Source organism: Coregonus clupeaformis, chromosome 34 (genome assembly GCF_020615455.1).
Source record: "Coregonus clupeaformis isolate EN_2021a chromosome 34, ASM2061545v1, whole genome shotgun sequence".
Taxonomy (NCBI): domain Eukaryota; kingdom Metazoa; phylum Chordata; class Actinopteri; order Salmoniformes; family Salmonidae; genus Coregonus; species Coregonus clupeaformis.
Window position 1 is genome coordinate 91,167 of NC_059225.1, and position 15,594 is coordinate 106,760.

The 15,594-nt window shown below is 42.2% G+C and overlaps 1 protein-coding gene across 2 annotated transcripts; it reads left to right on the plus strand.

Annotated features, from left to right (window-relative positions):
* The first annotated feature begins 7,377 nt into the window (after positions 1-7,377).
* On the plus strand, positions 7,378-13,203 carry LOC121550108 (holocytochrome c-type synthase). Of its 2 annotated transcripts, none has more exons than XM_041862264.2 (7): positions 7,378-7,480; positions 7,882-8,064; positions 8,923-9,101; positions 10,032-10,180; positions 11,625-11,744; positions 11,985-12,071; positions 12,191-13,203. In XM_041862264.2, the coding sequence occupies exons 2-7, from the start codon at positions 7,926-7,928 to the stop codon at positions 12,387-12,389; spliced, it is 873 nt and encodes a 290-aa protein (XP_041718198.1). In that variant the 5' UTR covers positions 7,378-7,480; positions 7,882-7,925; the 3' UTR covers positions 12,390-13,203. The 2 variants fall into 2 exon arrangements, with proteins under 2 accessions (XP_041718198.1, XP_041718199.1); XM_041862265.2 differs by having other exon boundaries at positions 8,926-9,101.
* The last annotated feature ends 2,391 nt before the right edge of the window (positions 13,204-15,594 follow it).

Consider the following 15,594-nt stretch of genomic DNA (forward strand, 5'->3'; position numbering starts at 1 on the left):
TGCAATTAAACCTAGAGCCAAGAGCTGAGCTGAAAGGAATCAATCTCATTGACTTTCAAGGAGTCACTCTGAAACTGAGCCAATGCTGAAGAAGACAGATACAACCCTGGTTCAAATGGAGTAAGGCCTCTCACGCCATGTGAAAAAGGGAAAGTTAAAGAGGTAAGGAATCGATTCATGCATTTCATTTGCCCAGCCGGGTTACAGATTTTGGTGGATTTTGAGTTTAAATATTTATGTTGATAATTTGTTTTAATCAAAAACGGGACGGTGGTCGGTGCACTTTGCTGGTATTGCCATATGAGATGTCGCGCTGCTTGCCTGTGAAAGAGGATGTTGAAAGAGAACTTTGAGAATGTGTTAGTTGAAGCGATAGGGAAATGCATCGTGAGAGGTATTAGCTGGATTATGACATTCTTCTCAGATTTTATTTGCTCAGATATAATAAATGTGAGCTTTTTGTCCTCCAACATTTCAATAATTTGAGAGTTTAAATGCCATAATCTCAGAACATGTATGGTTACAAGTTGTTTTTCTCTTTCTACTTTACACACATACTGTCTATCAACATACATGTACAGTCAACTGGGGCATGCTGCAATTAACTTTAAGTACTGGGAATCAGATCAATATGAAACTAGAGTTTCCTCCATGTTTGGATGAGGGGGCATTGAGACAATGTTATTGGATGAGTATGTCCCTTCTGAGCTAGATCAATGGCTATTAACACCCACCTTGTTCTAGGATCTTGGGGTAAGGAACTTCTTCTGAACTGTATCAAATGTAATTTATTTTCTACCAGTTATGTACTGAAGCAGCACGTCAATGTTTGTACCTACATATATTATTTAATGAGTTTTATGGCATATTAGAGGTATTCATTATGCAAATGTATGAGGAAAAGCTTTCACAATACAGTGACATGCATTTATAATGAATGTTATATATGCCGGCTTTCTCACTGAGCGGTTAAGTCTAGAGTGCACACGCACACACACACACACACACACACACACACACACGATTTACGTGTCCAGTCTTTGGAAAAGAGGGTGTGTCATACTACATTAGTATTTTACTGACTGAATGACAATTTAACACAAAGTAGATATGACAAATGTTTGTGAGGATAAGGAACTACTAGCATTGTCCTCATCCCAAATGAAAAGCTAACTTTTCAAAAACGTTGGAATAAAATGTGTACTTTGAATTTTGATGGTGGACACAAAAAAGCATTTTTTTAATGGTCTGTGAAACAAAATAGGGAACTCAAGTCATCATATTTGGCATTGTCATGTTCTCCAGTCTTCTTTTGTGATGGTTGCCTTTTAAAAATCAGATTTTAATTGCACAGTGATTGTTTGTTACGGCGTTTCCCATGGAATGTTCAAAATGTGTTCTTTCTACAGTACTTTGTTTGTTTTCATAAGCGTTTACATTTTTACATTTTAGTCATTTAGCAGACGCTCTTATCCAGAGCGACTTACAGTTAGTGAGTGCATACATTTTCATACTGGCAACCCCGTGGGAAACGAACCCACAACCCTGGCGTTGCAAGCGCCATGCTCTACCAACTGAGCTACAGGGGACTATAAGCCCGCCTCAATATAATTTTAACATGTCATGTTCATTCTGAAAAGGATAGCACAATTCTATACAAGTGTGTGTGGAGTGGATTATGGCAATGAATGTAGAGTAATAAACTATTTCACATTTCTCCGTGAAACGTGTGCCAGTATAGAGCAGTATTAATTGAAGCTCTATACATTTCCGTTGAACTAAACTGTACAAACCCTGACAGTGTTCTATTATACTCTCCTCTCCTTATCAACTCTCCTCGATGTTCACTGATCTGAAAGGATGGGTGGAAATATGGTTACGAAGGGAAGGATTATGGAAATGAAGCTATGGTAGATTTGTGGTACATAGTCATAATGACAACATCAGCCCTCAGTACTGTGTGTGTTGTGGCCATACAGTCAGTCTATGGTTGTGGCAGTATGGTCTCTTCACACACCCTGTATAACTGCATGTGATATTGCATGGAGATCACTGTAAACAAATAGCAATTTTATTGCAAGCTGTATTTTGTTTCTTTTTTATCCTTGATATGTACATGATGTCTAACCTCATTAGTATTCTTCTGTACTTGTTGTTCATTATTTTATCCAGCGATGATGATTGTGAACATGTGAAAAAACTGTGGCTAACACCCAGCACAGAAATATCCAATTAGGAAAATTATACTTGATAATAATCAGCACAGTTGCAATATGGGCAGTGCAAATAAACATGAATACCTTACGTCTTGCATTTCATTTTAACCAATAGAAAGTACACACCACTGGTGATTGTACAAGATAGGCTTTCAAAATATTAGTCCGGCTTTCAAAATACTAGTTCTCTCATTCTGCAAGTGTTTAGTGAATGAAAGAGGGGGGATATACAGCCTACAGAGATGATACAGTGAACTGAGCGCTGAATCCTATAAATGTTTGGGTGATGGCCATTGTTTACTTTTGTTGTTGATCTTTTACAGTACTTCTGTGACGATATGTGTTCCTTTTCATGATTTTTAGGTTTTTATTAAAAATGTCCAAATGTAATGAGGATATATAGGGTCCAATGTTCACCCAAAGAGAAAGATATACTAAAAAACATTCAGCAGCACCCCTGACCTGTTTGTGGAAAGGGAAAGTTTACACATTGGCCAGAACATGAGCAGTTTTTAAATTGAATTCACACTTGTTGGTCTTAATTTTACACACCTGATGCCATTTGCCTGAGTAAAGCAATATGCAGCATTTTAATTGTCAATAAATATTCAGAATTAAATCGTTTGCTTACTGTCTGTTTGTGTGTTCTACTTTATGAAGGGGATTTGGGACATCAAATATTACAAATGAACATACAAGGCTATTGCCAAAGCGTTTCTAAACCCAGAGGCCCAACATCCCATGATTTCCAGGAATGCTTGCAAAGCAGACTCGGCAGACCAGACCAGGTTTGGGGTTAGAAGTCGATGAGAGAAGTGTAAAATTCATCCTTAGTTGTTAATTTTCTCTAAGTCTAAAGGCACAACCTAGATTCGAGCCAATGTCTTAAGTAGCTGAACATGTTATTACTCTAACTTTGTGAAAGTGACACTTACACATTTTCATTTTAGTCAAAAACAACTTTATATGTGCCTTTGATTTGACTGCATGCACATGCGCAGTTCAGCGCGAGACCTTTAGACCCGATTACGTGTTTCTGTGCATGAGTTTAGCTAGCCAATGTCGCCATGACATCGCATACAAGCGTGATTGGGGATTATCTTCATCCTAAACCATTTTTGCTATTGCTCTGTGGAAAACTATAGGGTTATACTGACACCTACATGTCTGCTATGGTACTGTTTCCATAATAAACATTGGAATCCTATCCAGATTACATTAAGACGGGTTGGTTGTTTAGCAACAAAACCGACGTGCGCAACTATGGGGCAAAACAGACAGGGTTGGCTTAGAACTCTTTTCCAAATTCATTGTTAGTCCCAACTCGTAGAGGTGATGTGAGACCATGGATGTGTGTGCCAAAGCTTTGCTTTGTGACCCTGCACATATTAGCCAATCTTCTAAGTAGTTCAGGAGCCTGACTCCTGCTTGGAGAAGGGGGGCTGGCACTGTGCTTATGCATTTTGTGAAAGTGCGAGGGGCGAGCGAAAGGCCGAAGGGTAGAAAACGAAACTGAAAAACACATTTTTCGAAGGCCAATCACCTGGTTGTACTGACTGAAGGATGGTTTTGATTGTCAGCATTTTAAAGGGAAGTGCTGAAAGATGACGATTCAGACACCTTAGGTCCAGGATCAGGCGGAGGCCTCCGCCCTTTTTTGGCACCAGAAAATAGATTGAGTAGAACCCGCAGTTTTGTTGTGCTGGTTCTACCTCATCGATTGCATGCTTTTCCAGGAGCAAGGATATTTCTGAGCAGAGTGTTTGCTTTGAGCAGGGTTGCGAGCTGTTGTTTTCAAGACACCCCTGAAGCATGGGGGTCGCTGATAAAATTGAAGTAAGTAGTGTTAGAGTGCGTAACACCCATTTGTTGGCCATTGACCTTTTCCAGCTGGAAAGGTGGTGCTCGAGGAAACTGTGTTGCGCTAGAGAGTCGGTCCCATCAGAACCAAGGCTCTGTGTGCTGTGGTGCAGAGGGGATGCGGTCTGCATATGATGCATCTCTGCCTCTTATGCGATGCTGCGCTCCACCTCTTCGGTAGGGCTGAGAGTGTCTGTTCCTCCACTCCTGAGCAGGTGCAGTGTGATTCTCAGCCTGGTTTCTTGGTATCCCAGTTGGGGCACTGGGATGGGAGTAATGGTTTGCTGGCTGATGCATTCTAGGCTTTGGAATGAGGCACTGAATCTCCATCTGTCCTCCTTAGACACTTGGAGGAGGTGGGCTGCTGCTGGGCCAAATGTCTGGCCAGATGATATGAGTACACCTAGGACTGGAAACTTCTCTTTGTCAGGGAGCTTGGACTGCTCTAACCATAGGTGGTGCCGTGCACCACACAGTGTTGCCAAATATTTCCCAATCATCTGAGCATTGCCCTGAAGGCACTGGATGAGCAGGTCTGTAACTGTAGACAGTTCTTTCAGGTCTCAGCATCATAGTTTGCGGAGAGGCGTTCCTGAAGCTCCTTCTGATGGAAGGCCAGTATCGTTGCTGAATTGCTAAGCCTAGCAGCTGAAGCAGTGCTGTCATGTGTCATGCGTAGGAAGCGATCAGATGCCCTGCATCGTTTGTTAGGCAGCTCTTGATCTGAACTGTGACAGAGAGAAGTGTTCAGAACAAGCGAAGCAAATGATTTGTCCATTCCAGGGGAAATGGCCAAAACCATTCTCATCTGCACCATGAACTGAAGCGAGTGCATATGCTTGGCATGGCAGGGGTTCTGTCATTTGGCAAGTGCGTTGGAGCTCACGCACAAAGTCTTTGAACAACAGGATGGATGTTAGTCTTTGAAGAACTTAATTAATCAAAGAGGATGTGGACACCATGGCAGTAGGTGCATGTCCCACAATGAGGTTCGTGCTTGCCCTCTCAAAGATCTCAGACAAGGATATTTTCTGGTTGACCATCACTGCCAGGCCGGTAGGCTGAGACTGGATGATGCTAGAGCTGTGGTACATAGCATCATCATCAGAGTGCTCATAGTCTGTGTCATAAGATTCAACAACCACACTCCGTTCAGAGGTAGGGTTGGGTTTAGTACCGGCGGGGGAAGCCTGGCCAGGATGTGCTCGAGGGCAGACTCAATGGTTGCCATATGACTGTCCAGTGACTTAATCTCAGTGCGTTGAGATTTGTGCCCAGGCGAGGATGAGCGATGGCGTTTATTGAGCAGTGGATCACAAGGGGAGTGAGACCTGTCATTAGACCTGGAACGTTTTCGAATAATCATTGATCTGTGTAGGAGACTCATCTGATGAGAATCTGGAGACTTCGCCCACAAAGCGCGCAAGTCGAGATTTCAGTGCTCTTGGTTAGAATTTCTGACAGTGAGTGCAAACGATGCTACCCTGTGCAGCCGCTTGAGCATGTTCAGCACCCAAGCAAAGAATGCAACGTGTGTGCTCATCTAAGGCAGGGAGTTGTTTTTCACACTGTTGACATGGGTGGAACGTCATCCTGTGTACAGCACTGAATCAGTGTGCGAAGAACGGATTTTCACATATGAGAAGTGTGCTCCAAGAAAAAGGTAACAAAAAATAGCTTGTTTGTTTCGGTGTGTCTCGTGTATGCTTTGATTGCCTCGGTAAAGGTTTCAGATGCTTCAAGAGAAAGTTATACTTACCGTTGGCTCCGACCCGTCGTGCTTTGAGGTTGAGACTCCCTCCTAAATATGTATCAAGGTCCGGGCTCGAAACTCCCACCTAAATGAAGCTATCTGACTGGCACAGTCAAGCGTGGACTGTCAGTCTCAGTTTTGGTGGACTCGGTCAAGTGAGGACCAGTAGCCACAGGAGGTTGGTGGTACCTTCATTGGGGGATAATGGGCTCGTGGTAATGGCTGGAGCGGAATCTGTGGAATGGTATCAAATACATCAAACACATGGTTTCTACGTGTTTGATCCCATTCCATGTGCTCCGTTCCAGCCATTATTATGAGCCATCCTCCCCTCAGCAGCCTCCACTGCCGGTAGCCTACAGCACCCCTGAGCTCTGTGATCACAGCAAAACTCCAAGCGAGGGAGCGATAATGCTGGATCAACAGGCTGGTGTGGCAGTCAAGCGGAGACTGGCATGACACCACAGGTCAACATGCGCCAACAAGCTAACTAGCTAGGCTAGCGAACTTAGCTAGCTAGTAGCTAACTTCTGTGGAAACGGGATAGACCCGAAGCTAACTAGCTAGCTAACGCACAAGGATGGACATTTTTATTTTTACCTTTATTTAACTAGGCAAGTCAGTTAAGAACAAATTCTTATTTACAATGACGGCCTACACCGGCCAAACCCAGACGACGCTGGGCCAATTGTGCACTGCCCTATGGGACTCCCAATCATGTCCGGTTGTGAGACAGCTTGGAATCGAACCATGGGGTCTGTAGTGACGCCTCAAGCACTGAGATGCAGTGCCTTAGACCGCTGCGCCACTCGGAAGCAGTCTAAATGCCTGACAAAAAGCAATAAAAGTTAGCTAGTATGGGCCGGCACAATAACGACAGAGAGGGGGAGTAGATTCGATAAAAACCAACTACTCACGGCACCTCCTCGTGTCGTTGAAGAAGCGCAATTCCGTAAGAAAGCAATCCGAAGGGGATTAATAGCAATCTCGTAATGTAAAACACATAAATATGAGAGTGAAGAAAAAACAGTATGTCACGCCACACACCTTTTATAGTGACAGGTCACGTGGGTACAGTAAGGGTGTGCCGTGACTGTAAACATCTTGGATATTAAGCAACTCAATCACATAATGTGAAGGGGAAAGGAGTTCCCATAGGTCATTTGGCTACCCGTTACAAACACGAAAGAGAATTATTGATTTTATTACAAACCAGGTAGTTTGGGTACCGGATGCTGATTGGCTGAAATTAGTGGTATATCAGTCAATACCACAGGGTATGAGCAAAATTACATGTTTACTGTTCTTATTATGTTGGTAACCAGTTTATAATAACAATAAGGCACCTTGGCGGTGTATGCTATATGGCCAATATACCACTGCTAAGGGCTGTATCCAGGCATTCCGCGTTGCATTGTGCATAAGAATAGCCCTTAGCCGTGGTATATTGGCCATATACCACACCTCCTTAGTCTTTAATTATAATTTACAGTAGGACGGGACCACATACTATACCATCTTTGGTAGGACTACTGTTTTGCAACTGCACAGCAACCTCTTGAACAACCAACGTGCCAAACGCATTGCATTGTGGGAAACGTGTCCGCACGTTGACATTGGGGATACAGCGCCAGCGATTTCAAGGACCAAGGTAGGTGATTTGATGTTGAAAATTGTTCTTATGATGCTTTATGTTGATCAGATTGGTAAAAATATACAGTGAGGAAACATCCGATGGTGTGATACGCTTTGTTTTCAGTACATCTCTGTTTCTAAACACATCATTGAAATATTGCTAGATAGCAGCTAATGCTAGCTTGTTATGTGGCTGAGTTACACAATTTATTTTGTAACAAGTTCTGTTTTTTCTATTTAGCGACATAACTGCCTTTTCTGGCGTAGTTAGAGCCTTTGTCCAGACTAGCTGGCATTTATGAGACATAACAAGAGCTGCTAGTAAACTAACGTTACTGTACTATCAAGAAGTTAAGCTGTATTTTGGCTGACTAGACTGATTCAGCTAGCTAACATCTGACCACTTCTGTCCTCTAGCTCTAGACTAGCCAATCTTTCTGGAGAAGGACAGGTCAGTCAGGATGGGTGCCACTATGTCCAGTCCTGCTCCACCCACAGTGAAGGCCGAAGCTATGATGGCCTCACCCCCTCCTGCGTTTGGTGTTGGCGTGGCCCCACCACAGGGCTGTCCTATGCACCAGGCACAGGAACCAGTCAAAGGTAGGCTCCATCTCTGCTTCATCACCAGGACCAATAGCTCGCCGGTCTATATAGTTTTTTATTGAGTTTTTCATGAACTTTGCTTACTATTTGTACTATTGTTAGTAAGGTTAATCAATTTGAATTCAAACACATTTTGACAGCACCTCTTGATTTGAACGAAAACTTCCATATATATTTGTCCATTGTAGAAGTGCCCAGAGGTTACTTTTTGGACCTGAATGCCAAAACCTTCAAGAGATAAAGGTGCTCAAAGTATATAGTGTACAATTTGTATTCTGTGTAGTGATTGATGTGGTGGTTGATCAGAGTTCTATTCTAAACACCTTCTCAGAACTGATTTAAGAGACTTTGTTCTACAGGCCTTTATCTGTAACATCCAACAGCATTTGCCTTAGAGATTGGGAGAGAGAGATCGATGCATTTCCAAGAGATCTACCGGATGAAAGAAAACCATGTTGGAAATAATGTAGTGGTTGATCGTGATGATTATTGTACAATCACAGACTAATAATGATCGCTAACATCTTCAGTCCATCGTAGCTTCATCCTTTGTTCTCTCTGTCAGTGGCTTGGTTATGCCATTTAGTCTATTCTTATGTCATAGATGTGTAAGTCGCTCTGGATAAGAGAGTCTGCTAAATGATGTAAATATAAATGTAAATCTTTCTTGTGTCTGACAGGTTGTGCTAACAATTTCCCTCTCTGAGGACGATACATCCTCTATCTATCGTGTGGAGCTTTTCTCTTTGGGGAAGGCGTTATTCCCGACCTTGTGACCTACTTGACTAGGAAAAACTCCTGTCCCTATTCCCTGGATCTGTGTTCTAACTTTGGTTTTGCCATCAATGCCCTCAGCAGTTGCCCCTCCATCAGAGTGCCCCATGCACCAGGCCACTGCTGCTGCCCCTACAGAAGAGAAGCTTGCTGCTGCAGCAGGGCCAGTGCACCAGGACCGGGCATATGAGTTTGTGGAGTGTCCTATGAAGGCAGCAGCAGCTGGACAGGGCCAGACTGACATTGACCCCGCTAACATGGTCAGTATGATGATTTAGCATGCAAATCCCTGTTAACTGTTCACTGCTGCTACCTGTGGAACTGTAGAGCAGGGGTACTCAACTTCTATTTCAGAATGTACGGTCAGGCAAATTTCCAAGGTGGCAAAGGTCCGGATGGATATAGTCATTTATCGGAGTAGTAACAAACCCCCACCTCATAACCCCAAATGGTTCAAAATGCTACACCCCTCTTGTTGGCGCTACGTGCTTCAGCACTTGGCGGTCCCGTTCTGTGAGCTTGTGTGGCCTACCACTTCGCTGCTGAGCTGTTGTTGTTCCTAGACATTTCCACTTCACAATAACATCACTTACAGTTGACCGGGGCAGCTCTATCAGGGCAGAAATTTGACGAACTGACTTGTTGGAAAGGTGCCATCCTATGATTGTGCCACGTTGAAATCTCTGAGCTCTTCAGTATGGGCCATTCTACTGCCAATGTTTGTCTATAGAGATTGCATGACTGTGTGTGCGATTTTGTACACCTGTCAGCAACGGATGTGGCTGAAATAGCCGAATCCACTAATTTGAAGGGGTGTCCACATACTTTTGAAGTGTAGCTCTCTAAGAGGAAAACTGCCATTCACTACCAAATTTAGAAATTGCACCTTATGCATGCTACTATTACAACTCTCAACAGCACTAAGTTGAAAGCTCAACTGAGTTGAATTACATTTTTTGGTCTGGACCCACGGTCACCCCGTTCTGGGGCAGTATTCCTGTTGAGTATGGCTGCTGTAGATCATATGATTATGGTTTTCCCTCACCATGATTTCAGCTGATTTGCTTGGTTGGTAGGTGATCAACAAGAGTATTGAAGGGAAAGGCTTGATGTGGGGAAAGTCACTAAGTTGATAAAGAGACAAAGGTTAAACATGTTGGCTAACGTTATTGTCATCCTGTTCTGTCCAGATGCCTCCACCCAACCAGCTCCCTGCCCCAGACCAGCCCTTCCCTCTGCCAGTGAACAGAGAGGAGTCTAAGATCCCCCGGGCCGGAACAGGCAAGAACTGGGTCTATCCCTCGGAGCAGATGTTCTGGAACGCCATGCTCAGGAAGGGGTAAGGATACCCTAACTTTTGCTACAATAATGTAGTTTTACAAAGGATACAATTGAACAGATCTTGTTTCCTGAAAATGGTGGAATAGTAAGCTGTAAAATATACCCTTGGCTATCGAAGTGCTGTGTCTTGACTATCTGCGAACACAAATTGTAATTGTGAAGTGTTTTGGTGTCAGACTTTTTATTTAGTTTTATTTAGTAGACATGCAAATACTTGTTATACAAAACACTGCTTTCCAGAAGCAGGAGGCGACGCTGTACAGCACTGTCCTTTAGTGCTGAGCGGTTAGTGCTTTTTAAAGTTGTTTCGGTTCCATTATAAAAAAATATCATCACAGATTTCGGTTTCGATTATTATTTTGTAATATTAAATGCACTATGCATTATGTGGGTTGAATGCTGTAACAACACAGAATAAAACAAATAATAAAAGACCCATGATGGTAGCCCATTATTATTTATAACTTATTAACCATCATTTATTCATATTACTTTACTTTAATAAATATTTCAGTTGTTGTGTATATTCCATTTGATGTCTGTCATTTAATCCAACTCATCATATCTCTATAGAGCTGCTGCCTATGCTGTGACAAAAACACGTTTGTAGTTCTTCAAAGTAAATAAGGCATACTTTTATGACTGCTGAATACCAACTATCAATCACTTAGATTATGTATTTTCAGGTAGAGATACCTTGCGAAGCAACAGCTGCTCTCTATATCACCTCACGATTGCGCATTCTTCTCTCTTCCATAGCAGGTGTAAAAGAAACACAGACCAGACAAGTAGATGCGCAATGGATTATGGTCATTGTAGTTAATTGCCACGTTTTATTCACTAAACTATGTAGAATATTGGCCTGTTGGAAACTACAACTCCCTACTACACCGCACAGTTCAGGCTGGATCTGATTTATCTCTAGAGAAACTGTGATGTGCGCATTGAGCTCACAGGGAAAAAAACGAATGAGTTTAAAAACCGAAAAATAACCGACATTTTGGTTAATCACTACTGTCCTAAAAGATGCACTATGCAGAAATCGCACCATTTCATTTCCTGGTTGCTAAAATTCTAATAGTTCGCATCATTTCAGTTTGTGACAAAACAAGCAAGTATGGTGTAGAGAATCATTGTACCATCTAAACTGCTGTGAAATATATTTTCCATAACCAAAATTATTGTATTTTTGGCTTTTTGAAGCTGGTGTACAAAACAGAAAGTAAAAGACACAAAAACTAAACCTGAGTACGGGAAACATAGAAATAGCGCACATCGAACAGATATACCGCTTCTTAGACTTGCTTTCAATGAGAATGACAGATCTATAACTCACATTTCTATGTGAATTTGGTTGGTCACCCAAAACATTACATATTGCAGCATTAAAACAGCAGAAAGGTTATATTTCTCACCAGCCATGTTTACCTCTTCACCACCAGGTGGCGCTGGAAGGAAGATGAACTGGGTCAGCAGGACATGTCCAACATCATCAAGATCCACAACACCAACAACGAGCAAGCATGGCAGGAGATTCTTAAGTGGGAGGCCCTCCATGCCGGGTGAGTAGAAAAAGAGACAAAATGGTTTCAGAGCCAGTATATCAAGTAGTTTAGTTAATCATGGATTTAGTTATTCATAGTTAGTCATAGTTAATAATACTTAAGCTAATCATGTATTACATCCTTTTAGAAGACTTCCAGACTGACATATCAATAACCCACCTGACCCCCAGATCTAGCACCTCTTTTACTTTGTTGTAAAAAAATCCACTTGTTCCCCACTGACATGTTACTTGTTAGGGAATGTCCATGCGGTCCGTCCCTGAAACGGTTTGGTGGCAAAGCTAAGGAGTTCTCCCCAAGGGCTCGAATGCGTCACTGGATGGGGTGAGAGTTTTCTACTTTAAAATGTTTGTGTGCTTTGAAGGTGGAGGTGCCTTGATATGCTTACACAGTTCATTTCACAGTATAATGTATGAAGTAAATTTTTTCCAATCTGTCTACAGATATGAATTGCCATTTGACCGTCATGACTGGATCGTGGACCGCTGTGGGAAGGAAGTCCGCTACGTGATCGACTACTACGACGGAGAGATCAACAAGGACACCTATGAATTCTCCATCCTGGATGTCCGCCCAGCTTTTGACTCTATAGATGCAGTCTGGGACAGGATGAAGGTGGCTTGGTGGCGCTGGACCTCGTAAGCAGCAAACAAGCAAAACATTGTAAAACAAGGTTTTCCATTCTTCATTTCGATACTGAGATGTTATAAAAACGACATCAACCAAGAAGACCCATTCAAAACTGTCTGCAGTAAATGCGTCAACACATGACTGTAATATACCAGATTTTCCATCATCATAATCATATTGATTTCACATTTGATTTCACTGTTTGATGTGTTTGAGGTGCTAACTGTGGGATTTCCCCCCCCCCCTTCTTACAGCCTTTTTATTTTAGACAATATGCCCTGTTCGTTTTGGTGGTAAAGATCGTAACACTTCCGTTGAGTATTTATAAAAAAAACAAGATGACAAGACCACTCAGTGCATCTGTCTGGACTTAATATACTGTCGAGCTTTGCTACATAGTGGCCTGTTTTATTTGGATCATGCTGTCAAAACTCATACTATTCAGTTGCGTTTGTCTCTTGCTGTCTATTATAGTGAAAGTAAAACCGTAGTCAGCCAAGTCTTTTTAAAATATGCTTTTAGACTCTATTCTGTTGTCAAACCTTTGAATGTACTCATTTAGCTTTTGTCTTAAACTACCCTTCCTGGTTTTGCATTGCACAGTTACACATAGTTCTATTCAGAATTGTAGCTAGTTTTCTTTCTGTTCTGACTAGTTAGAGAGCCATGTCGTATTTCCCAGTCAGCTACTGTGGGAAGCTATGCTGATTGATTTTATTTATTGTCTGTGAGGTTAATTTCTGTGTGTATTGCTGCTTGTTTTCTAAAACGATTTTATTCCTGATTATCCAAACTACCATTAAACGTGGTACTGTTGGCTCTGAAATCATTTGGTCTCTTTATCTTGTGTCAGATGCATTGGATTTTCAGCACCATCTTCTGGTTTAGGGATAAAAGTGTAGTTGGGCTAAATGAACAGCAGATGGCGCAATATCTCCAGGATATTTATCCTTCCATATCACCCCTGTTGCTCGAGTACTCACATTGCATGCCAGGGCTCATTGCGAGCCAGCCCATAGGTCGGTGAATTTAAGTGCGGGTCACAGTGTGATGAACATGAAAGAAAGGCACATGTTTTTAAAAAGGAAAGCTACATTAATTCAGTAATCTCACCTGAAACCTTTTTCTTCACATTCAAAACTTGTAGGCCTAAACCTTATGGAAAGGAGAGTAAATGGGAACCTGTAAAGAGAACCAACCACTCCACAGTCTGAAGATAGATTCATATCCTGATACAGTATTGTGTCTGTTCAGCAGAGAATTTTTCCCTTGCCTTTGAAGAGGGGTGAATAGAGATGGACAGATGAAGAGAAGGCGAGATGGATAAAGAGAAGGAGTAACAGTGCTGGTGCTGAGTGGGTGTGGGAAAGGGATCTAAGATCACACCCTGGTTAGCTCTATACTCCTGAGCTTTCTGCTTTGTTTTCAACTACTCTACCTGATAAAGACGGGGTGTGTTTTTGTTTATTGTCTGTTTGCTGTGTTTCACATGTCAGCCAGAGAGAAAGAGAGAGAGAACATTTCACTGTGTGTGTTACCTACTGGGACCTGGCCTTAACAATTGTCAGGGATGTTCTACTGCTTGAATCCCAATGCTCTGGAATGACCTGCCCTTTCCCTCCCTCCACCCATCACACACACCAGAATCCCACCACAGCATGTGGACCCTAAATGCTCCACCACGAGTGCATCTGCAAAATGGAATGTGCATGATTTCCTAACATTTCCACCAGGGCTGCTGCTTGGCAGGGCACCAGATAATTCCTGCTGTATGTAGCAGACAGACGTACAAACAGCCCGTGGCATTTTAGTAAACGGAGGACTTTTTTTCATCCTATCTGGTCCCTCCAGTCTGTATTTACATAGCAAAGAATGCTTGTTCTGGTGGGTTTGTGTGCGTGCGCTACATGATAATGCATCTTTGTCCACATGTTGCTACTATATCATTATTTGTGTCTGCTGATCATGTTGTTCTGGTGTGGGTCTATGTATGAGCATGATAGCGAGTGGGCAATAGGTAGAGGAGAAATATAAAGGGGTCCATGTTAAAAACAGTTTTGAACTGCTTACTAATGTCTTACAGTGGTATTGATCCCATCCTGTAACATTGATGGAAATGTATGTACATTGTGTTTCATAACTAGTTCAACCAAATGACAAAATGACAAATTGGTTTCCTTACCCTGAAAGCAGTCTATGGACAAGGTATGACAGCAATCCATGCGTTTTTGCATTTGTGGCACAAATCCCATTAATGTCATGGTACAGATATTAGCATTTTTTATCATGTTCAAATCAGTTATAAGTGACTTTGTTGAGCTTCACAATCAATTGTAGATACTTCCGGATGATTTGGATATGATGCGTGAAAAAATGCTACTATTGGTACCATAACTTGAATGGGATTTGTGGCACAAATGCTAAAATGTTAGCATTTGGAAACGGTACCAGGGAAATAAAACCAAAGAATGGATTGCGATCATACCTTGTCCAAAAGCACCATGAATGCTAAATGAGGAACATGATGTTGGCTGATAATCGTAGCACACTGCGTACATTAGCTTCAACAAAGCACTTATGAGGATAAAGCTATGCACAGTGGGAGGCCTAATCTCCAAGGAATTCTCTGCATGGAACTCACTGCAAATTACAGTGAAATTTGGTCAGCTATTTCCCCTCCTGTTAACTAACAAAATAAAACAACTTTTGCCGGTGAAAAATAGTTGGTGTTGTAGGCTAGAATTCATGCCTTTACTGAGGCAGCAAAACGTAGTACTCTTTCCAGAATTGTGAATGTATACTTACATGTTAAGAATGCCAAATGAATTGATTGAGGAGCATATAGCTGTCATGGAGTTCAATGCTTAGGACCCCATCCAATCTGTGTAGCGCAAAGGTGCTGTGAAACAGCATAGTAGTGGTTATCCTGTGTAGCTCAGTTGGTAGAGCATGGCGCGTGCAATGCCAGGGTTGTGGGTTCGATTCCCACGGGGGCCAGTATGAAAAAAGAAATAATAATAATCGGAAGAAAAAAAAAGATGTATACACTCACTAACTGTAAGTCGCTCTGGATAAGAGCGTCTGCTAAATTTCTAAAATGTATCCTGCTTCGTCCTAAATGGCACCCTATTCCCCATGGGCCCTTGTCAAAAGCAGTGCACTACACAGGGAATAGGGTGCCGTTTGGGTAACTCCCTCTGTTGTCCACTCTGTAGGA